Here is a 24,923-nt window from a genome sequence, read left to right as displayed (position 1 = left end):
AAGGAGACAGTCTAGACAGGATTCCAGGATGTGGGGTAGGGAGAGCCAAGCCAGCCACCGGTGGGACCTGGTGCCCGGGTGACGACCTGGAACCCTGCCCAGCATGGGTGGGTTCCTGTTACCCTCTTCTCCCCTTGTGAAGGACCTTTGCTTCTCGCCTGACTGCTTCTCACCGGGCCCCGCAGAAGCAAACAGTCTCACCGCTTCCCCTGGCTGCCATTCCTAAAGCACCCCAGAGACTCTCAGGGTTGTAGAATGTAGGTACAGTGAGGTCTACAACATAAAAGCATCTCCAATGCAATGACAAAAGAAGGGCACTCCCCTTTTTGTCAAGAAAGACCTAAGAAATGGCAGAGTCCTCTACTATTAGAGGGACATGTAAGCCCAGCACTTCCTGCAGAGCTTTCCAGCAACGAGGTTCTGCTGATGAGGTAGGGACATGGCCACGCAGCTCAGAAGCCCATTTCCAGGTGTGCTGGCTGCTCTGGAGGGGCCATTCCCATGTCAGAGTCACAAATCTCGGGCTGTCTGCACGTATGACCTTTAGAAAACAACGCAGTGTTCATGGCTGTGCATCATGCCCAGTTCTGACTTGTTCTCCGAGGCCTGTGCTGGTCCCCTGACTCTGTCATACGTTTCCTCAGGACAAGGTCATCCCTTCCAGACACTGTCAGCCACATGGGCACCCAGCGAAGCACTGAGGACATAACCGAATATAAAAGAGGACCTGTTGAAGGGCTAAGAGGCATATATCAAAACAAAACGCCACCAACACTCTATGAGCTAATGGAAACAAAAACAACAGCAGATAACGTCTATTGGGCATTTACTATGGTAGGCACTACACTTTGGCAACTGCATGATATCTGAGGTAAAACTAAACTGATGTCATGCCCATATTCCACTCTCTCAGGAAGCGATCGATTTTCAGCTGGTCTCTGGGCTAGGGAGAAGCCTTGGCCCCGCCTGCTCTAACACATAAACAATGAGTGCTAACACTCTGCAGTTCTACAATGCATCCAGAATGCTTTAAGAGAGACGCTGTGTGTCTGTGGGGCGCAGTGACAAGGAGCTGGGTACATCCATTAGCAGTCTCTCCATAAGAGAAGGGCCCAGGGACAGCCCAGGGAGGCAGCTGAGCCCCGGAGACCCCCACAATAGGTTTCATTTCACGACTGCAGCACCACAGAGGACCAGACTCCTTTCTTCAGATCTGAAGCCTTCTTCCATGCCAGACATGAGCCATCCCTCCCACCCCCTCAAGGCACAGACGGAAGAACTCCCTGGTATTCAATGAGGAGGCTGATTTGCAGAGTTCTGGTTACAGACTTATCTAATTTAGGCTCTTCCTTCCCTGCCCTGGAGGATTTAAAACTATTTAGAAGAAAAGGAGACTATGCTTAAGGCATTTTTTTTTTTTTAGAAGACAGCAAATTAGGTATCTTGCATTCAATATGCACAAAAGAGTAATGAATGAAGTAGTGGAGGACTCCAGATGCAGTTAAGGGAAGACTGCTCGGCCCAGATTGTCTGGCTAACATTGAAAGGCCTGAGTTGAAATCTTCTCTTCCCACCCTCCCACCCCGCCCCCGTAATACAGCTGAGAATCTTAACTGTAAGCCATGCCTTACTCCAAACAAAATCTCTTTTTTCTCCCCTAGGCTTTAAGCATGACAATTACGTTGAGTGGAACAGAGCAGTTCCTACTGCCAGCTCTGACAGAAATCATACTAAAGCAGGGACGGTGGATCCAACATCCATTTTATTTTTGTCTGAGCCAAATGAGTGATGGTGAAAGATGAGGCACAGACAAGGCCAGTCAGGTGAACACATACGGTCCCAGGCAGAGATTTCAGGAATGAAGGTTAGCCCAAACAGACATCTTTTGTATCGGGCCTCTTTATTAAGTTATTTGCAGGGGAGTAAAAACACTTTCTGAACAGCCTTCTTTTGTTTTTTTGGTTTATATTCTTTGCCTTAACCCAGGAGTAATTGTTCTGAAGGAGAACTGGGCCTGTGATTGGAGGAACCCACCTCTCCCCTCCAAGTATCTTCCTCTCTAGGGGGTTGGGGACTGGAGTCTAAGAAGTGCTCTCTAGGAGTTCACATTGTTCTCCTTTCCTTTCAGAATCTGACAAATGTTGGGGAAATTGTTTGGGGGTGGAACATATTCTGGGAGGGGAGCGCTCTGTCTTGTGTACACACATCGGCGTTTCTGCCATGCTCAGCTCAGGGTGAGGGTGCTGAATGCTGGGGTCTGAGCCATCCAGCCTTGAAGGTTTGTAAATCTGAGGATTTCTGAAAACATTTCCAAAACAGAATCTTGCTGCCCCTGTGCAAAGAAACAGCCCAGAAAACCACCTGGGGTATTTTGGTTGTGTTTTGTGTGTAGGGATGTGCCTTCGTTTAGCCCTCTCTAATCTGATGAAATTGAGGCTGCTACATCTTTGGCGGAGGAAACAAACCAAAAAGAAATGAACAAGAATTAAGCAGCTGTCTCATTTAGAGGGCCTGACAGCTTTTTCAAAAAAAGAAACGTGTGCCATATTTGTGAGGAGGGGAAATAGTATGCTACTCTGACAGGTACATTCTTAGAAGACGAGGCTGTGTCATCCAAGCCACATATGGCGTCTAGCCGACAGCAAAAGCAAAAGTCTACAGTCCATTTTCATCATCATGCCCAGATTTTCCTTCCGCTTGCCTGCATGTTAACCATGGGACAAAGAGCCAGGGAACTTCCAAAAGGCAATAACAGCTGTTCTCTTTTGCTTGACTTTTCTTTTCTTTTTTTTTTTTTGGTGAAGGGTGGGGGTGGGGGTAGGGGGAAGATTAGAGTGGAAGTAGAAGATGAAGAAAAAGGAGAATATATATATATATTTTTTAATATAAGAGCCCTGGAAACAGGGGCTAACTAAGAAAAGTGTGCCTTTCTTCTCTCATGAATCACATGTGAAAACAGCAGATGGAATTCAGCTCATGATATTTTTGCTGCAGCCTTGAAAGCAGGAGTTGTGGAAGGTCAACCGAAAACAAACGCTATCTGGTGAAGACCCCCTTTACCCATCTTGAGCAAGGACAGTTCTGTCCTGAGACATCCCAGGACTGCCCCAGCCTCGCAGGGCTGTGCCAGGCTGCATACTTTACCATGAGGCATCAGTGTGAACCAATTGTGTGGCTGCACAAAGCAGGGCTTGTTTGTAAAAGGAGAGTCAGTTGAGAATGGAATCAGCTATTCTCTCCTTACCTTCTTGGGGCCAGGGGCAGGGTTGGGGCAGTGGAAGCTGCTAAAAGCATCAACACAGGATGTGAGAGCACAGCTGGGATGACAAAGCCCCAGTGATTTTTCAAGGTCTCTGGAAATGCACCAAGACATGAAAGACAAGTCTTCCCTTTGCTAGGCCTGCTTTTCTAGGGGCCTGAACACCTCTGCACTGGACTCACTGCCCTGTGTAATTGGAAATGGCAGTGACTCAATAGCCATCAGAAGTACGTGACTCCCATCTCAGGGATGTACTTTTCAATGCTTCCTTACACCAAAAGGATGGCTTTTTTCTTTGTCTTCTCATGTCCGTCTCCAAAAGTTGTTTTCCTGGAGGCTCTGGCAGAGGCTATAATGCAGACGAAGGAAGGTTCTCCCGGACCCCCATTGCTACCCCCTGACCCCAGAGCAGAGGATTCTGCTTGCTAAGGGGAAGAGACAACAAAGAGTGGAAATCAATCCATCTTACCTTCCTGGTTACAGCTGGATCCAGATAGCCTTTGAGTTTTTGAATGTACGTATGGGGAGGATTCTTCACCTGGAATCGTTCCTGCAGGAAGCACATAAGTACAGTAAAAAGTATGACAGGTATGAAGGCATGACAGTCAGCCATGTTCAAACTGAGTAATACTGTTGATCTAAGGCTGAAACGCACCCACAGTCTGAACGTGGCCCTGCAAATCGTGATGTACTAATGGTTCTGAATCTTCATAGTAGGTGTTCTTATCCTTTCTTTCCACAGGAGGAAACGGGAGCTCGGAGAAATTCAGTACTTCCCTAAGATGACACAGCTCTCAGTGTTACCAATGGATTCAAATCCATGTCTGCCCTACTGTAGTCTATATCTCTTTTTCTGTAGGGCTCTGCAGCTCTCATTCTAGGAATAATACTTTGCCCAACCTGTAATCAGGTTCTTTTTTAGCAGGTCTTCAATCTGTTACATATTCTTTTGAATATCTTCAATGTTGGCAAATCTTTTTTGTTTTGAGTATTTATTTTATCTTTGAAAATACCAAACATTTGACTTAAACTGGATAAAACTGATTTGTTTCAAAAATGAATAATGAGTCTATTGCTTAGAGACTGGAGTATGTGTGTGTGTTTGTGTGTGTGTGTGTATATTTGTGCGTATACACACGTATGTGTGTGATCATTAATGGGTTCCTAAAGCACTTCCAAACTAGAAGACCCAAAAATAGTTTGAGCAAAAGCACAACCGTTGAAATAAGCATAAAATATATATCTCAAGGTGGTATTTAAATGTAGATCTGAGGTAGGGCCAGAGAACCCACATTTCTCACAAGTTGATGCTGATGCTGTAGAGGGAGGGAATCACACTTTGAGAAGTTCATGCCCATGTGTATCAGGTTTGAGAGACCATCGTATCCAAAGCAGCATAATAAAGCAGTAGTAAAAAACTGGATAAAATCCAAATACCCACACATTATCAAATGGATAAGTGCTTCCATTATGTTTATACAATACGATTATGTTCATTTTACAATGAAAATGAACAAACTGAACCGCATACTCCTACATGGATGGATCTTATAAAGCTGATCTTGAGATAAAAAGAACATCAACTTTTTGGATTTACACAACAGGCAAAAATAAACTAATGGTTAGGGACACATACCTAGGTGGTTTATTTATTTGTATTTGTGTGTGTGTGTGTGTGTGTGTGTGTGTGTGTGTTTAGAGAGATTATATATTGAGAAAATATACATGCATGTACACACACACACAATATATATAGAGAGAATGTTTAGCTTCCGTAGGAAAGAAATGAATGAACACATGAGGGGAATAAATAAACCCATCTATTTATCTTCAGTTCCAACTGTGTGTGCGTGTGTGTATTTTTGTGTGTGTAGAGGCAGAGAGAGAAAAGGAGGGAGAGAGAGGGAGGGAGGCAGGGGGGAGAAAGGGGGAGAGAGAGACAGAAAGACAGACAGACAGAGAGAGAGAGAGAGAGAGAGAGAGAGAGAGAGAAAGAGAGAGAGAGAGAGAGAGATGATTAGCATAAAAATAATAGTTGGAGGACTGAGATGGAGGAAGGAGAGTACAGAGTAATCCCGAGAGGCTGGCAATGTTCTGTTTCTTGACCCAACTAGTAGTTACACAGGTGCTGGCTTTATGCTACTTATTACACCGTTCTTATGTTTCAGAGTCTTTTCTGTACATACGTCATACCACACACACGCATGCACTTAAATTTAATAGCCCTAAGAGGGAAAACAAAGATTTACCATGAAATCTGGACAATTCTTATCAGGTTCTCCTCTACCTACAACCCAAAAGACGTTTTCCAAGTAATTCTTTTCCATCTGATTCCCGCTTACGCCATAATGGAATTTTTCAGTATTTCACAAGACTGACATTGGCCAGCATGTTTAAGCATTTGTTTATACCATATAAACTGTATTTCTCCCACAGGGAACCACAACATTCTTCCTGGTCCACTCAAGTCTTGCTCACTTACAGATTTAGAAATGCTAAAGATCATCTTATTACTATCAAAAAGAATCATCTTATTAGTGAAAGTATATATATTTTATTATTGTTTAATGCTTTAAAATAGAAAGAAGCAGCTTGTAATTAGACACCAATCAATATTTCCCCCTTATTTAAAAAAATTATCAGGGTGAATTTTATAGTATATAAACTGTATCTCAACAAAGCTGTTTTAACAACAACAACAAAAAAAAGATCAGCATACTGTTTGTAATTATTCCCCCCAAATTTTCTATCCTGAGAGCAATTTCCAAATAACAATTCACAAATAACATCTCTAGTGCCATCACTGTGCCTATGTATAAAGTCCCCCCCCCCCCCTTTTTAAATCACTATCACGTCACTGAGGGATCAGATAGAATCCAACTGCTGTGGGGTTTTAGCAATAGACCAGCTGAAGGCTAAAATAATCACGAAAAGCTCTGATCTGGAAAGTGAACTGATAAGCTATCTAGAAACCAGTTATTATTTCCACTTTGCATATAACAACAGCTGATGCCAGAGATATATTAGGATATAAAAAAAACTTACAATTTTTAATAAAACAAGCCAATTACCCGATTTTTTTAAAAAAATCCCTTGACCAGCAACAATGCAAAATTGTGCTCCCTTCTCCTATGGCAACCAATTAGCTCTAAACATAAGGTCCCTAACACATGGACCTCAAGGAATTCTAGCTCTGCCTAATGTAGTATTTGCTTGAGGACCTAAAATTTGAATCTGTGGACAGTTGCTGAGAGATTTCTAATGTTTATTCTTCTAGGCAATGTCGTCATATTGTAAGAGCCATATTTATTCCTTTAAAAATAACAAAATCTGAGTAGCACATGTAACACTGGCATTCACTCAGTGAATCCCATTTTTGACAGTCAATAAATGCAGCTTTCTCCATTTCCTGCTTCAGACTGGAGTAAGCCAGAAAAGCTTTCTCAAATATACATATTGACTGATCCTGTAGGTACTTCCTTAGAATTATTCCCCTAAAATGAGAGACAAGGGCTAACTTTAATACACTCATACTTTTTCAAGTGTGCTTATTAGCATTTATGTTTTGGGCACATTTTTCAATTGAGTAACTTACTAATGTATTTCCAAGAAACAGAAAATGAAGAAGCCTAATGCTTTAAAATATAGTGATCTACATTGTAGCTACTTCTCGGAATATTCAGCCTACATCCAGGGATTCAAATAAAAGTTCTATGGCAGAAGAATACAAAGCCCTAAACATTTTCCTAAAATTTGATATCTCTCTAATCTCAAAAGGAGCTACTGATTGAGTTACACATCCAGCGTCTGGCTCAGCAAACCTTTTCTTTCTGCCTCTTCAATATGGCCATTTGGGCAATTAGAAACATTTGGGAAATACATTGGAGAATGGCGGCACCTTGTCAAAACACATTTTTATTTTGAAGAACTTTGGATGGATTATTGACATATTTAAATGAATAATTTTTTATCTGAATATTAGAATTTTAGATTTTTTAATTGACACCCAAAACTGTTTTGGCGGGCAGTTTTCCATTACCCTCAGTTCTAGATCTGCTTCATCTCCCACATTCTATTTTCAATAACCAGTTAGTTACCTGCTTGTTCAGCATTGATATGGGTAGCCTAATTAAATTAAGCCATCCACTTGAATTACATTGTATAGAAATATTATTCATAGGAATAAAAATACTATTTAATCATGGTGATTTGTCAATGTGGATTGATAAGCCATCGTAAAGGTTTTCTTTAAATTACAATGTATTGGGGTGACAATGGTTAGTAAAATTACATAGATTTCAAGTGTACAATTCTGTAATACATCATCTATCTATCACATTGTGTGTTCACCACCCAGTCAGTTCTCCTTCCATCACCATATATTTGACTCCCTTTTCCCTCATTAACCACCCACCTCTCCCCTTACTCTCTGGTAACCACTAAACTGTTGTCTGTGTCTATGAGTTTTTGTTTCTTTGTCTCGTTCCTTTGTTGTTTTACAGTTTTATATCCCACATATCAGTGAAATCATATGGTTCTCGACTTTTTCTCTTATTTCACTTAGTATAATAATCTCAAGATCCATCCATATTGTCGCAAATGGCACCATTTCATCTTTTCTTATAGTAGAGTAGTATTCCATTGTGTATATATACCACATCTTCTTTATCCATTCATCTATTGAAAGACACTTTGGTTGTTTCCATGTCTTGGCCACTGTACATAAAGCTGCAATGAACATCGGAGCACATATATCTTTACGGATAAATGTTTTCAAATTTTGGGGGTTTTTAAATACCAATTTGTTTCAAAATGTCTAATCAATGTAGCATCACCTCTTGCCATTTATCTCTTTGTGTGATCAAACTTTCTTCATGAAATGTTTCTGGATTGGAAATAACAATTGTCCTGGGGTGTTTATAAAGCACTCACTAAAAAGAGCCCAAAGCCATTTCCTAACATGCAGGCACAGTAGGCCACAGACTTCACTGGGAGAAGCATGGGAGGAAAACCAGGGGAGAACACACCTCAGAATCAGAATCTTCCTTAAGCTTCCATGCTGTTTGCAAATAATTTACTTTAATAGAGTGTTTGGAGTTCAATTTCTCTGGTACTACTCAGAATATGTTTTCTCACTGCTAAAAGTGACTTCATTTATGCAAGCCCAGGAACGCAATTACTTTTTTTCATCTGGGGCAGCACTTTTGTCTCAAAGGTTGACTTACCTTTTAATAACACTTTGTAGTTTACCATATTCTTAGCTCACTCAAGTCTCCCAATGTGTCAAGTCAATATTAACTCCATTTTATAGATGGAGGAGAAAACTGGAGGAACTGAGACTCAGAGATTAAATGACTTGCCTTCACACGCACGCACATGCGCACAGCACAGATCAAGGATTCATATTCAGGTTTTCTGAGTCTCTGATCCTTGTTCTTTTCACCACACTGTAATAAGTGTACTCATCTTGTTTCTGATAAAAGTTCTTAAAAGGGTGGAAACATGTTCTTCTCTTCTTTGAGTCCCAGTATGTAGAAGAATACTTGGCACATAGTCCTTAATAATGTTCAAAGCATTAAACTGCTCTAAATGTCACACAGGTGGTGGCAGTTAGCTCAGGTGGTCAGAGCGCAGTGCTCTTAACAAGGTTGCTGGTTCGATCCCCACATGGGCCACTGTGAGCTGTGCCCCCCACAACTAGATTGAAAAAACTACTTGACTTGGAGCTGATGGGTCCTGGAAAAACACACTTAAATAAATAAAAACGTTTTTTGAAAATGTCATATACAAGTCACTTCTTTCATAAGTTAAGGGTAAGTTTTTAAAGTTTAAAAGTAAGCAGAGATTGTAAACAATCTGTCCAGAGCATATAGCCAGTAGGTCCTACGCTAGACCTAAGTCAGCCAAACTAATGTCATAGCTAAAGAACATCTGCTGATAAGCCTGTGTTGTATCTCTAATGGCTCTGAAACTGCCTAGTGCCTTTCATTATTATACATTTCTCATTAACTCAATCGGCTCAGGCTTATGCTGGCCTCCCCTCCCCTCCCCAGCCACCACGAGGGTTAGGCAGCCTGCACGCAGGCCTGGCCTGCAGATAAGGAAAAGACAAAGCACTTATTGGACTCCACTTAATGACTACGGTTCAAGTCTACTGCAACCCAAAATGGAAAACCAGGCCACTCTGAAAGGAACGTACCGAAGGGGTTGTGACGGTCGTGTATTAATGAGGTAAGTCACAATACACGGAATTCATCGGCTATGCTGCAACATGGCCTTTTCTATATTAGACACACACAGGCAGCCTTACGTTCTAACCAGCTGAACTGTTTCATTGGGGCCTCCCCCCGCCCCCCATGGAAGGATTGGAATTGGACACTCCACTCACCTAACAAAACATTTCTAATCCTTTGTATCCTCTCTATCCATGAGTATAATTACATGAAAAATTGCTTAATTGAGGTTAATTCAGTGCTAGCTGGACCTACACCAAGCATGTTATAAGCATTTCCGCTCTATAAATTACATTTGGATAAGCAGCTCCAAAATCAAACAGAATTTCACTCAAATTTATCTTATACCTTCATATTCTTAGGTTTAAGGAAAGAGATTATAGGGATACATCTGAAAATAAAGGAAGTCTCTGGGAAATGGACGGCTCGTGGGGACACACTGCTGAGTTTCTCTCCCCGTTTGGGATGGCTGCAGGGTCACTGGCTCTATTTCCGCAGGGTATTAGCAGAGCTACACAAATTGCTTAAACACCCTTAGGGAGAAATTAGATGTCACCATCGTCATGCCATTATTAATGTTTTATTATTTTGATCCTGTAATAATTCACTTTGGATAGTGAAAATTCAAAGGCTTTGCTTTTGTGCCCATAAGCTCACTCACTACACTTGAATGATTTCTCCTCCAGAAGCTGACAGTAGTTAGGCTTCCTTTCCCAAGGCTGAATAAGCAAACTGTAGTTTCTAAATGAAAACCATAATTACAACCAGCATCATTGCCATTACTGAGTACTAACTTGCAGGGTTTAGCTTGGTACTAAATGCTCTTGACAGGAATAATCTTTGTCCTCAAAGGGTTGGCCCCCTAAAATAGATAATGCTGACATGAATACACAGGGAGAAGAAAAGACAAAAGGGCATTAATATTGTATGTAGACAAAAATGACTTATGAGTAATAAGTAACGAAGAGGTAAAAAAACATTGCATTGAAATATCCAGAAAACTTTTTTTAACATTAAATTCCAGAGACCCACTGGTTGTCTTGTATTCATCTCTGTTTGATAGAATGCAAGCACAAAAATATCTTGATAGCTTAGATTTTATTGTAGTAAATTGATTTTATCAGAAAGTATAATTTAAGATCACTGGGGTTCTGAGGTCATAAATATCTGAGCTGATATTAAAATATTTGTCTACTTACTACAGTCAGCCTTAAATTCCCAAGGGGTTCTTGTTAGAATGTACAATATACTCTTCTTTCCTCGCTCCCACCCTCTATTCTACCCTCCCTCCCTCCATCCCATCTTTTCTTCTTTTTTCCTTGTACCTTTCTTGTACAATATAGCAGAGGCCAAAGCTAGTGCATGGGGTTTGGTGGAGGGTAGGGGGGGAGGTTGCCAAGACCAGGATTAGGGTTCCTAAGCAGGAAGCCATAACATCTCAGCCCTCACAGGGCTAACAATTTATACAAATAGAAAAAAATTTACACAAACAGATCCAGATATAGATTTTCCCCAAGAAATTAACAGCACCTAAGTCCCCAAGGGAACACATATTCCATCCCCATGTCCCCTGCCTCCCCCTACCCAAAACAAATTCTGAAACTTCAGAGAGGCTGCCAGACTGTCCCACCAACAGAAAGCATATGTATGAAAGAAGAGGACAATTTAGCGAAAATGAGGAAAAAGTATCAAGACTCTACTTACAGTAACAGATAGCAAGGAAAGTAAGTTCACATGGAATTCCAATTTTGTCTAACAACTACCAGAGGCACCGTGCTAGCTGTGACCCTTTTTAGAAGGGTCCCTGTGCTTATTGTTGGACGAAACATTTTGCCTAACAAGTCCCTACCTCTGAACATCTTAAATCTTGCTAGCACATTTAGGTCTCCTGTTTCTAGGCACCAACATGAAAAATACCAAGAAGGGAAAAAAAAAAGGTCTTTTGTCATTTTATTCTTTCATTCATCCAGAACACATTATGCAAGACGCTGCATAAAAAGCACAAAATGAAACAAATTCAATTCCAAAACATTAAATCTCATCTCTGAGATACAACAGACATCACTGTAATACAAAGTAGAATATGATAAGAACCATATGTGGTCCCCTGGAAGTTCAAAGAAAGGTAAGGCTCTTTCCAACTGAGATGATCAAAGAAACCTCCCTGGAGAAAGTAGCTTTTGAATTGAGTTTTGAAGGACAGGCAGCATATAGATATCCTGGGATGAAGTGAGAGGCAGGAGACAGAGGAGTTTTCCAGATGGGGGAACACAGGAACAAAGGTAGAAAAGCACGGGGCATGTGCTAGTAACTTCAAGGGGTTTAGCTGGGTCTCGGTAATGCAGTTTGTGAAAGGTAATGGCACAAAGGATCTAAATGGTAACTTGGAAAGGACAATGGCATATGTCAAACAACAGGCTAATGTGTACAGGACAGACAATGGGGAGTCCGTACGGAGTTCTGAATAGAAGAACATATGGTTAATACCATATAACTGTCTCCTTTCTTCAATCCCAAATTTAAAAGTTGGCCATTTCTACACTAGGCTAGACTTGAAAAATTAGCATGTCAGATTCATTCCACAGCCATGGTTTCTTGGAGAGCCTTGAAGCATTCTTCAGCTCTGAATATGAAATCATTTTCCTAGTCCGAGAGGAGAAGACAACTTTCCAAGTGTTCCATTACAGCTCTCAGACTGAAAATAACTTTTGATGAGACTTTTCCAAATAATTTCCTTTATTTAGACTAGCAGAAGTTTGTTCTAGTTCAACAGGTTTTTCCTAGTCATAACATCCTATAATTCATTCTCTAATATGTAATATTAATTGTGTTTCTTTAATCCTGCTCGTAGTTCCTCATTCTTCCCAATTTAAGAAGTGTTTTAATTGAAATTGTTGGATTTGTAAGGAAAGAGGTCATCCTAATTAAATTTGTTATCGCATGTGGTCCTAAGAACAGATTGAACCACAACTCTGTTTGACACATAGCGGTGTTCAGCAAGTATAGTCGTTATTGTTATTAAGGATCTAAGAACTGAAAAGTGATGGAAGGTCATGTTTATACTGGAAAACTTTTTCTAAGTAAGATTTTTTTTTTCAATTTTTCAATTACAGTTCACATACCGTATTATATTAGTTGCAGGTGTACAACAGTAATTAGACATTTATATAGTTTACAAAGTGATTATTCTGGTACGTCTAGTACCCCTATCACATCATACATTACACTGAAAAATCTGAGGTAATGAATCCTCATATCCTTTGCTCTCCCCCGCAAAATTCAAAGCTTTCCCTTCCTATAGATTGGCATTCCTAAAATATACACTACCCAAGACCTGCACATAAGGAATTCAAGGATGCTTGTTAAATTGCAAAAATTCTCCTGACCCAATGGATCAAATACTCAAGAAGCCACATTTTCTCAAATTCGCCAAGTAGGTCCTCTGTATACTAAAGCTTTACGTTGTACTTCCTACGTTGAAGCCTAAATCCCTCTCTCTACTCAGTCTACAAAGAGACTGTGCATAGCCTTGGTAAGCAAAGACTTAAAAAATATTTTCAGTTATGTTTATAGATAGAGACTTACATTATAAAACTATAGTTACAGTCTATGCTTTCATGAAAATTTTGCAAAATCCCTGGGGAGTACTCTTCCTGTGAAAATTCAGGGGGTATAAACATGCCTCATTGTTTCTTCACCTGAAAAATGAGAATATGAAACTCCTCCTCCCCCATTTACTACATATTCCAGAAACCTTAAGGATGCCTTCAAAACAAAACTAACATACTGAATATCTTTAAAAGTCTGCTGAGCTAAGTTTCATACAAATAAAACATGGAGGAAGAAAAGAAAAATAGCCAAGTTTTTCTGATCCTGATTAGGGGTGGGGAAAAAGACAGCATAAGCTTAGATTTCTTATACAAACCATTAGGTATTTCAAGATTTAGATAACAGCACTAATATTTTTTAATTCCTCAAGAATTTGAATGAATGACAGTGTCTTATTTTAAGGATTGCTTTTCTGACTACAATTATACTAATTTGATTCTCTGAAACTTCATTTGCCCCAATTCAAACAACACACAAATACCTGAGCACAATTTTCAGAAATCAATAGGTGCTTGCTGAACTGAATGAACTGTAATATTTGTGAAAGGCACAATTAATGTCAGAGATCCTTCAAAGTAGATAAGATGGGAAGAGGTAGAAAAGAAAGGTGCCTCCACTAAAAGCAGTAAGTGTCTAATACACGCGAAGAAAGCATCCTTATGAAGAGAACATAAGGATTGAGAATAGGAGGGAAAGTTATTAGATCTTCATCATACCCTACCACTTGCTTTCATTTACTTTAGGCATAGATTTAAACATTAGAAGCCCCACCCTCTCCGCCCAAGCTCAGAGTATTAAACTTCAACATGTATCCATGGCTGTTATTTACAGTACAGAAACCATTCAGATAGTATTTAATTGTAGAACTTGGTTTTGCTAATGCAGTGATATAGCATAAACCACCTACCTCTATAAAGAAATCAATGAAGTGGTAGGAGGTTGTTCAAAAACAATATTTCTCTAGGAACAAACCACTGGAAACTTTTATTTAAAAAAAAAAAAGCATATCATTTATAATAGCACTAAAAATGATGAACTACTTAGGCATAAATTTAACAAAGTATGTGCAAGACCTATACACTGGAAACTTCAAAACATTCCTGTGAGATATTAAAGACCTAAATAAATAGAGATGCCATGTTCATAGATCAGAAGAGTAAATATTGTTAAGATATCAGTTCTCTTGAAATTAATCTATAGAGTCAATGCAACCTCAATCAAAATTCTGGAGGCTTTTCCTTAGAAATTGACAAGCTGGTTCTAAAATTTATATAAAAAATGCAAAATTAGAATAGAAAAAATAATTTTGCAAAAGAACAAAGAATTTACACTACCTGATTTCAATGCAATAATCAAAACACTGCTGTATTGACAAAAGGATAGAAATAAAAATCAGTGGAACAGAATAGAGTATAAAAATAGGCCCTTTGGTTTTTCAAAGATACCACAGTAGTTCATGAAAAAAGAACAGTGTATTCAACAAATGGCTAAAACAGCTAGATATACACATGGGGATAAAACAGTGACTCTCCAGCCTTACTTCACCCCATGCCTCAAAATTAATTCAAAATTGACTACAGACTTATAATGTATAAGAATCAAAACCATAAAATTTCTAAAAGAAAACATAGGAGATAATCTTTGTGACCTGACCTTGGGCAAAGATTTCTTAGGCCACAAGAATGCATGACCCACTTAAAAAACAGAAGACAATTTCTACCTCATCAGAAAAAACTTTCATTCTTTGAAAGACAAAACACAAACTAGGAGAAAATATTTGCACAATATATGTCTGATAAAGACTTGTATCCAGAATATATTTTTAAAAAACTTTTATAGTTCAATAAGACAATAACCACCCTAATATTTGAAAAAGGCAAAAGATTTTAACACATCCTTCAACAAAGAAGATACACAAATGGCCAACAAGCACATAAAAAGATGCCAATATCATTAAGGAATTGCAAATTAATATCACAAGATACCGTTATATGTCCATAAAAATGTCTAGAATTAAACAGACTGACAATAACCAAGGGTTGGTAAGGACTTGGAACTGGGACTCTGTTACATTGCTGGTGGGGATGCAAAATGGTGCAGCCACTTTAGAAAACATTTACGGTTGGTGAATTTTATTGTATGTAAACTATACCTCTGTAAAGATGATTTTAAAAATAGTATCTCAATTCCTTTAGATTCATTTCACTTTTTTACTGAGCACAGCTCTTTTTTTAAAAAGTTTTTCTTGATATATTCTTGTTTTCACTTGCCCTAAATTAAAATAAACCCAGAATCCAAATAGTCAACTTTGTTAGTTAATACTTTTGCAAGAAATAAAGCACTCCAAGGAGGTCCTATAAAGCTCTTAGTTGTACAATTTCCAAAATATTCACACGATAAATATTTTATAACTCTATTTAAAGAATTCAAAATTCTGGGAGTTGTATCAGTTTTTTACATCAAGGTCTAAATGTACCTCCATACCTCAAATCATGACTGTATCTTCACTGTCATTTGTGAGATTTGCTTAATCCACCATATTCGCCCAATCCTGCCTAAAATCCCCCAATCCAACATACATCCCAGTTTCCTAGATATATAAATATTTACCTTATAAACATAAAAACAAAAGCAACATGTGTTAACAACCTTAAAACCTAAATCTTAAACCCAGCTCCCATTGGATAGTTTATGGTTTCTCCTTAGATCTTCCATAATTTCAAATTTAACATAATAAACACACACACACCCCATCTAAGCAGCCTCAGGTCTTTTTCATCTTCAGATCACAAGATTAAGTCAACAATAATTTCAATCTGTAATCCTCATGGTCAAAATTAAGTCCCTAAATCAAGTTCTCAAACAACACCTGACAAGGATGGGCTCAGAAGGGAGGTAGAAGCAGCAGCTCCTTTGAAATTGGTCACTGCTGGGCCATCTACTGGGTGCAACAGAGATATGTAAAAAGAATACAATATCTATTACAGTGTGCATTTTACAGGATTTGACATGCACTTAGGAAGTTATACCTGAAAATACGAGCACATACATCAAAGGTGAGTGGTTGTGTCAAAGTTCTTGGGAAGAGCGCTAGCAGTGGCCTTAAGGGTAACAAACATTTATCTGCACAATGAGGGGATTTCTAGTACCTGAAGATATGATGTAAGCCGTGGTCCTGTCCACAGCTGGTATCCACCATGTTAACACAGATTATACACGGTTTCTGCCCCTACATACAGCTGTGCATTTCTGACAAAATCTGAATCATAGTTCTAATTCACTTTCATCCTCTATCCCTTCACCCCCAACATCAATATTCTAATTAAAATAACTTCTTTTAGAACTTTTACTTGAAAGTTCATCAAGAACTGCAATGAAGGCTACAGATAAGTAGGAGGAAATATGTGGGCTGAAAGTTCTCTGTTGTTTATTCAGTCTTTCCAGAATTTACTTTTGAGATGATGTCTTAATTCTTTTTTCCATCTCCACTTTTAAAAGATTCAACATTGTTTTCCGAAGCACGATGGTCATTATCACTCTTCACAGTGTGTACTCAGTAAAATCATTCCATTGATGAACCAGATTGATGAGAAAAAGCCACAATCTCATAGGGATCCAGGTCATCGATTGGCAATTTTTTCAAAAAACACTTTTCCAAACCATTATGGTACTTTTTAGAAGACAGAAATTTTCAGAATTGTTTACTATCAGCTCAACCACTTGCTGGATAACTTCCAGAAAGTTGTTTGGCTTTTCTTTTTTGTGCAAGTTGAACAAAAAACAGCCTTCCACAACACAGATTTTTAAGTTAAATGTCCAAATATTAAAACAATGTAAAGTGGTATTTGTATTGCTTAGTAGAAGTTCTTGGCTAATGTCCCTTAATAAATCACTTAAATTCTTTTCTAAAAGGTAGTGCCAAAGGTCAACAACCTCAGTCTAGCCTGTAGGCATTAATTTGGCTGTATGAGTCTTCACTTCCTGTAATAGCATTCCAAAGTTTACAAAAGATGCTCATACAATCAAGTTTACTTCAAACAACATAAGGGGGTTGTCTAAGCCAGATTAGGCAATTAGTCTTTTTTGGGGGGCGAGGGGGTCCTATAATCCCATTTGTATCACCAGGCAGGAAGACAGGCAATGTGATGTTCATTTTGGCAGAAGACGACCTGTAAGCTTCAAATCAGACTGAGCCCTGGGCTTCTTGCTCTGAAGGCACTTCTGACAGCGGTTGGTATAAAGTTGCCAAAAGGATTAGTATTAAAAGGAATAACCATCCCCCCACCTCTCTGCCTTTTTCTACCTCCCTCTCAATCCCTGTGGAATAGACCATCATCTTTTCTCCCTACTATACAAACGGTATGACAAAGGGATCTTCTGGAAGAAGAAGGAAGGAAACCAGCTTCTAGGTTCAGAATCAATTTTCCAGCACTGCAGAGACACTAAACACGAGGAAGCCCAACACACAGGGCCCGAATCACTGCTTCTCCAGTGTTTCAGAATCAAGGAGTCAGAGACCCAGAGTGAGTCTTAATGAAAGGGAGACTTTGCTTTCGGGGAAACGGAAAGAAACTTGCCTTCTTTTCAACAGCAACTAGCTGTTGCTGTTGAAAAGATTTGGAGACCAAGGAAAGGAAGACAGTCTCTTTAAAATCTCAAGCAGAAGATAACCCAGAGACAAAATGGTTTGCTTGTTTGTTTGTTTTTCAGTTAGGCAAAAAGACATGCCCCGTAGCCAGTTCACGCCTGGCACACCTGGAACTCAGGACAAACAAATTAGTACTAGTGACCATTTAGTCTTTTCCCACCTCAAAGTGGGAACCTGTTCTGGGAACACTCAGATCCATACCTTCTCATTTCACTCTTTGCTTTCCCTCATCTAAACAACTAAATGCTTATTCAATGAATACATTTGTGAACACCTAAATAAAAACAAGTCGTAATACACTGAACACAACCTGAAACAAATGAAACTATCAGAATATCAAAATTGGTCACCATGGCAGAGACTAGCTTTTACTAAACATGTTCTTCTCTTTGTGCATATTCAACTAGCTTACATTTCTCATCCTTCTCTGCAGGTCTAGCCAATGGAGTAAGACTGTTGGTGATGCATGCTAAGAAAAAAAAAATCAGGATTACATAGAAGGGGAACACCAAGTATAAAAATGATAAGAGAAAAACACTAAGGGTTTGAAAGACAGAATTTCCACAGAATTAAACAGATCTCAATAACCTTGTAACGATTTAAAAACAGACAGCATTTCAACATACCACAGAATTATGGAAATACAGTAAAAAATTTAAATAATTCAACATCAAACAATATTAAATATAGTAAAAATATCAGCTAGCCAGAGGACTGAATAAGAGGGAGGGGAAAGGCGAGATGGCTGTCTGGTAACCCAACAGCTGGTGAAACCAGAATGAAGTGACTGTGGCTAAATGTAGAATCAAAGCCTGGAACTTGAAGACAGGGGCCCAGGAAGGCAGATTAAGTCTGGAGTCTGGGAGCCAGGGGAGAGGGGGGTGGGCAAGGGAAGGCTATGGGTGCATCCCTACCTTTTTCACAACTTCTTCCCCACTGTCTATGTTTGTTCAAATAACTAGCATACAGCCATCAACACTGAAGGCTCTAGCCTGCCCCCCAGCCTTTGCCATGTCACTACTCATCTATTACTCCTGGTGCTCCAGGGACAAGCCCTCATTACCTAGAATCTGATGGTCCCCGGAAATAATATATCAGTACCCAGTAATATTTGCTGACCTGGCAGAGAAGAGCTGTACTAGCTCAGAAAAATATGAACATTTAAAAAAAAAAAAAAAAAAAAAAAGCAATGTTTGCTCTTTAGTTTTTCAGGAAATTTTATTCCAGTGGCAAATTGGCTTAGCTATTCACACAAGTTATCCATTAAGTAACTTTCTTGTCTTTTGAAACAGTATTAGGAAATATAAGTGAATGCTTTGAAAAACAATTCTATTCTTAATGAGTAAATACATTCAAATGGTATGGGTCAGCTGTGTTGAAAAAGATAAGCGAGCACCTCTCACTGTACTAGACAATGAAGCATCTCAGTGGAGTGGAGCGTCTTAGTGCCACTGCCTGACTCAGCTCTAGCCACGTGGCAGGAGGGGCCTTCTGCTTTCCTGATCGGGACACGTGCCAAGCCTTGAGGGGTGAAATTCAAGCTCCGTGAAGTGCTTAACACAGGAAGCTGAGTCTAAGTGGGTATGACTTCCTGCCACCTCTTCACACTCACCTTTTTTGTTTTGTTTTTAATCTCCTTCTCCCATATCATACCACACAAATCAAGGAAGGGGAAGACCCCATCTCTCATTATGGTTACAATGCAAAACAATGGTCAGCCATTAGGGGGCAAGGTCGATCCATGCCAAACCACTCACCAAAATAAATCATGCCATCAGTACTGGCAAAGCCACAGGGAAGCTTTCTAAACCCAGGACTGGATTATACATTCATGCAATCTATACCCATCGGCATTAGTCACCTAAAATGTCCTGAATTTATGACTTAATCATTCAGCAGAGGCACAGTTATGAACCAATCCCCCACCACCTGTAAATTCTATAGCTCCCTCCCCTCAACCAATAACACCTGAGAAGCTACAGGATGAAGCTTCAGTGATAGCTAGTCTCTTACCTACTACAATTTTTGTTTCAATGGACTGTTTCCAAGACCCTTTTTAACAGGGATAAGTGAAAGAGCTCGTGACTAGAGTTTGGAAATAGGTGTCCTCATCTCATTTAATTAGACAGGGTGGTCTTGTCACGGCTGGAGAAGTCATTCATGCTCTTAAACCTCAGTTTGAGCATCAATCAAATAAGGGGGTGAGTGAACAGGTAGGAAAGGCAAAAGAACTTTCACTTGACTTCATATGCTCCAATGTAGTTAATTATTTATTTTCAAAAATGTGCATTAACTTTTCAAATTAGAAAAATAAAAAGAGGCTTAAAATAATCTCTAATGACACTATCTGATACAATGATTGGAACGTCTTAAATCCATCTGAAATCTCTAAAGCTCCCTACATGCAGCCTTTACCTTAAACTGCTGTGAAATAGCCAAGACCCCAAAGCCAAACAACGCAGTCCAAGGGTCTGTGTTTAGGGAGAATCAAAAATTGAGGCAGGAGTGAGAGCAATGGGTGTTCTCTGTCTGCAGAGGTATAGAGAGCAGCATTCTCACTGCTATGCCCTGTATGGGTTTTCATTTGCAATTGTCAAAGGAACTTAACACTTCCAGTTTTTTCCTCTTACACTGTCATCTCATGCTGCTATAAAACTTCCCTCACTATCCTCAGAGTCCTCAAATTAATGTCCTCATGCAAATTCAGCCCACTTACTACAGCATAGAAATAAACTCTCTGGGGCGCACCTCACACCACCCAAAATCCAGCAGGGAAGCCTCTTTCAGTGGTTTCTGTAGCCCCATTGGGAACAAAGTTAAACAGTTCTCCCATGTTACTTTCATTTATTAGACCCTCTAGAGCTCAGGTCCTCTTTATATTTATGCAATAATCTAGAAAAGAACTAAGGGACATTGCCAGGATATTCTTGCTACAGAAAACTCTTTGGGATCTAATCTCTAAAAAATTTTTATTTTGCTCCTTAGAGTTAGCCAAAGAGCTGGATTTTCAGTTGACCTAGGTTAGGTGAAACGGAGCTTCACTGCACAAATGCCCATACAGACTCCTTTACATCTACATCAGGCACCCTTCCCTCTTTAAAGGAGTTTCCAGAACTGAGAAGTGAAGTTTAGTTTCACTTATCACAAGCCAATTACACCAACAGGTGGAGGAAAGTGAAAAGGATGAAGAAACAGGAAACTTCTACTTCCCTGCTGCCTCTTTTGCCTACCTTCTCCCGTCTGCCTTCTCTTCCTTCTCCACTGTCACCCAAATATATAATATAATTTAGCTATTCTTTCTTTCATTCAACACACTTTCAATAAGCACCTATGTTGTTTCAGGCACTAAGCAAGGTGTCGGAGATACAAACACAAATGACACATGGCCCATGCCCTTAAGAAATTTACTTGTTGTGGAGGAGACATATTTAAATATTACATGTACAAAGACAGACTACCGCAACCATATGAAAGTATGAAAAAGTTGATAAACTGTATTTATCTCAAGTGATTTTCCTAAACTGAACCAGGACAAAGCATCTTATTTTAACCCTCCACATTTCCTTCTTTAGAGAAAAAGGGTATATAGTCACAGTGCCAAAACCAAACCCAACAACGTCAACAATAATCTCTTGGAATTACCTAATAATTTCTTTGGCATCACAAATCAAATAGCCCCAATTTTCTGAAAGTCGTTATTATAGTTAGTTTGTTCAGATTAGGATCTAAGGAAGATCCACACAAGCATTTATTTCTCTTAAGTTCTCCTCCCCTCTTTTATTCCTATGTCTGCTTGTTGCAGAGGCTAATATCTTGTTTACTGAGATATAATTCCCATTATCAGTCATCCTCATCCCCTCTCCCAGTCTACGGCACCCATTAATCTACCTTCTGTCTCTGGATGTTTCATATAAATGAAATCATAAAAGCAAATGTAATTTGAGTGTCCATCAGTGAGGTACCATAGACAGATGGAGGTTAGGTACATGGTCTGTGTAGATAACAGGTAAGGTAAACATTCAGTCAAATAAACATCAACACATTATATTTGCCATATGAATAGTACATTATGAATGCTTTATATTTATAGATTTTATCTTTTCCCTGATAAACATACATAGGAGAAATGCTATTCATGTGGGTGACACACCAATAAGTTACGTGTATATGAAAACAAGTTCAGTTTTCTGTTGACCGGAAATCTCACAATGACTAATGGTTGACCAAAAATGGTAGCTCACCACAGTAGTAATGCAGGGAAGTGAGGCTCAGTGCCTGTGTTACAACCCTGGCTTTCTCTCCCTCTCAGGAAATAATACCAGAATGCATGTCAGAGAAGTAGAAATAACCTGTATTTTTAAAAACTTATTCTTAGTGTATCATTCACATACTTGAGTAGTTGGTGAGGAAGGGTGCAGAAAGAACGGTTATGGGTACAAACCCCAGAATGGGCATATTCTCTAGAATCTGACCGCCTATGCCACGTTACCACTTAACAGCTATATTTGATCTTCAGCAATGATTTAATCTCTAAGTCTCAGTTTTCCCCATATGTCAAAAGGAGATACTAAAAAGTATCTTACTGCTATGCTTTGAAGATTAAACACAAAGCTCTTATTAAGAAAATCTGCTTACTAAATGCTAGCTACTGACAATAATAATAATAACTATTATTATTTCATTATTACTAACAAATCACCCGTGATACCCCAGAACTGATGGAGCCACTTCAATTCGGAGCTGTCAGCATGTGTTGAAGTGACTGCCAGAAAGCAACAGATGAAGCAGCTGAATTTCCCATGTCCTGGCATATTAACATTTCAAGCAATAATAACCTGAACTTTGGGGATTTGAAAATCAGAAACATAATTAGATCACTGATTTGCTCCTCTCCCAACCTCAAGAGACCCCAGACTCCACCATCAACCCTATGAAGCTACTTTTGGTCTGAGAGAGAAGTACTGTTGTTAGAAATTTTCCATCACCAGCAGCCTTCGCTTTCTGGCATATTGGAGACACAAAAACTAATGATTCAACAAAGCCAGAAGGAGCAGGGCACATTGGTTTGGCAGGGAATATTTCCGCAGGTCTGAGGACGGAAGGACAGGTGGGCCCTTCCTCGCAGAGCTAACACAATGGCCACCGAGGCAGCCTCCCTTCACCTGCACTCTATCATAACCTGTCCTACTGGAGCGTTTTCCACCTCCTGGGACCTCCCTCACTTGAGTGACTACCTGTTTTTTATATAAATTATCCCTATTATCTTTGTTGGCTGCCATAAAATCATTTTTCCTTGCAATAATAGAGAATTAGATAATTCTCATTAAAAATTAAGTCTCAAGAAAGGAGATTGTAAGTGTCAGCAGAATAGTATTCTTTTGCAGTGCGATCATATAAGCAGGCTTCCTCTTCAGAGTCTATCTACTTTTGGTGATCAAATATAGCATGGAAGAGAGAGGAGGATTTTACCACCATTTCATTACTGTTTTAGTTTACGGGCTAAGGTGAAATAACATAGAATGAGTGCTTCAGAAGCTCTACGTGAATTGTGGGATCTGTTTCTTAGGAAACATAGAGCCTCGACCTATGGAGAACAAAAAACCAAAACGAGCAGTGCCAGAAGGAATTACAACACTCTCGCAAAATTTTCAGGGTGGCAGGGAGTCGGGGGGGACACAATCACCCTAAAGTTCATGGCACAAAATAAAAGAGCTAATAATACATAATATACAAAGCCTACTCTTTACCTGTACACAGTAACTTCACTAAGTTTTAAAACAACTTGTCTCTTCCTAGCCCCAGAATAAAGTACCCCACACACACAAAAATTACTACCAGTGACAATGGAATACTACATATTACTTAAAAGAATGAGGTAGAGACATAGATACTGATGAATATATCAAGATGCAGAAGAGTGTGTGTGCGTGTGTGTTCGTATATATTTTTCTTTGTTTTTAAAAACCAAATACATAAAAAAGCTGAAAGGATACTTCAAAATCTTACCAGTGGGTCCCTAGAATTTGGAGGGCAGAGAGAAATAAAACGGAGAACTCCACTTTTTATTTTATATCCCTTTGAAGAGTCTGAATTTGTTATTTTGTATTAATGATAAAATAGAAATACCTGGAGAGTTGTTAAAAACTGAAATAATTTTTTATCCGTTTAAGCAATGTTTCTTTATAAACAATTCACCTTCTTGCATGAATATACATCAATTAGAGGACCTGCATTAATCAACCCACTATGTAAGGTAAATAGTAAAACAGATCGTCTGAATTTGGTTTGCCCACTTAACCAAATTTCCCAGAAAATGTGACTACAAAATGTTTTAAAATCAGGCCAGCCCAATGGCTCAGGTGGTTGGAATGCCCTGCTCCTAACACCGAGGTCGCCGGTTCAATTCCCACATAGTCCAGTGAGCTGCGCCCTCTACAGCTAAGATTGTGAACAACAGCTCTCCGGACTGCCTCAGCCAAGGGGAGCGCGAGGCTCATAACACCAGCATGGGCCAGGGAGCTGGGTCCTACACAACTAGACTGAGAAACAACGGCTTGAACTGCAGGGGCACAGGGAATAATAGAAGGGGGGGGAAATGTTTTAAAGTAAAGGAGAGAATCAAAATAATGCAACAATAAAAGAAGTCATTTTCTAACTTGTCCTTTGGTCATAAGAAACAGGAAGGCAATGTCACAAAATAGAAATCCATGCACCTCCTGGAAAAAGTCTAATCTATGAGTATTTAGGAAGGAAGTCTGGTTCTCTTCCTTTATTGTTTCTTGATAAAAGCATCACTGTTTCTTACCTGATCACAAATGAGTTCCCACTTTTTCTCATTGTCATACTGCCGCAGTAACCTGGCTTTGTCAGGGGGTAGGTTCATAGCATTCTGGAAAAAAAAAAAAGAAGAGAGATGTCACATTCCATTCCATAATAGACTGCTAATGGGTAACTCATAGGCAGACCAAAGAATACTACTGTGGTTCTTTGAGGACTTCTTTTCAATTCCCAGCATCTCATTAAACAGAAACATACTGCAGAAGTCATTTAAACATCGAATCGGTTTAATGGGAGGGGAGAGACTCTGAAGTCCTATGCTGGGACATCAAGGTGGTCTGCTTTGAACTACAGACTTACATTTCAGCAAAGGTAATGCATTATATCTTCATTTATT

General features: G+C 39.3%; 1 protein-coding gene across 12 annotated transcripts in view; it reads right to left on the bottom strand.

The window, feature by feature from the left end:
* The window catches only part of FMNL2 (formin like 2), a 281,040-nt gene that overhangs the window by 93,549 nt on the left and 162,568 nt on the right, over positions 1 to 24,923 (bottom strand). For all 12 annotated transcript variants that reach the window (XM_074336414.2, XM_074336391.2, XM_074336408.2 and 9 more), the window contains exons 2-3: positions 24,555 to 24,638; positions 3,729 to 3,809 (exon numbers count right to left, since the gene is read on the bottom strand). In XM_074336414.2, coding sequence (XP_074192515.1) covers positions 3,729 to 3,809; positions 24,555 to 24,638 — 165 coding nt within the window. The remainder of the gene's footprint in view (positions 1 to 3,728; positions 3,810 to 24,554; positions 24,639 to 24,923) is intronic.

The sequence above is a fragment of the Rhinolophus sinicus genome, chromosome 17 (assembly GCF_057876585.1).
Source record: "Rhinolophus sinicus isolate RSI-liver-muscle chromosome 17, RSI-T2T, whole genome shotgun sequence".
Lineage (NCBI taxonomy): Eukaryota > Metazoa > Chordata > Mammalia > Chiroptera > Rhinolophidae > Rhinolophus > Rhinolophus sinicus.
Note: the sequence above shows the minus strand (reverse complement) of the source record. Positions and strands in the feature narration are given on the sequence as shown.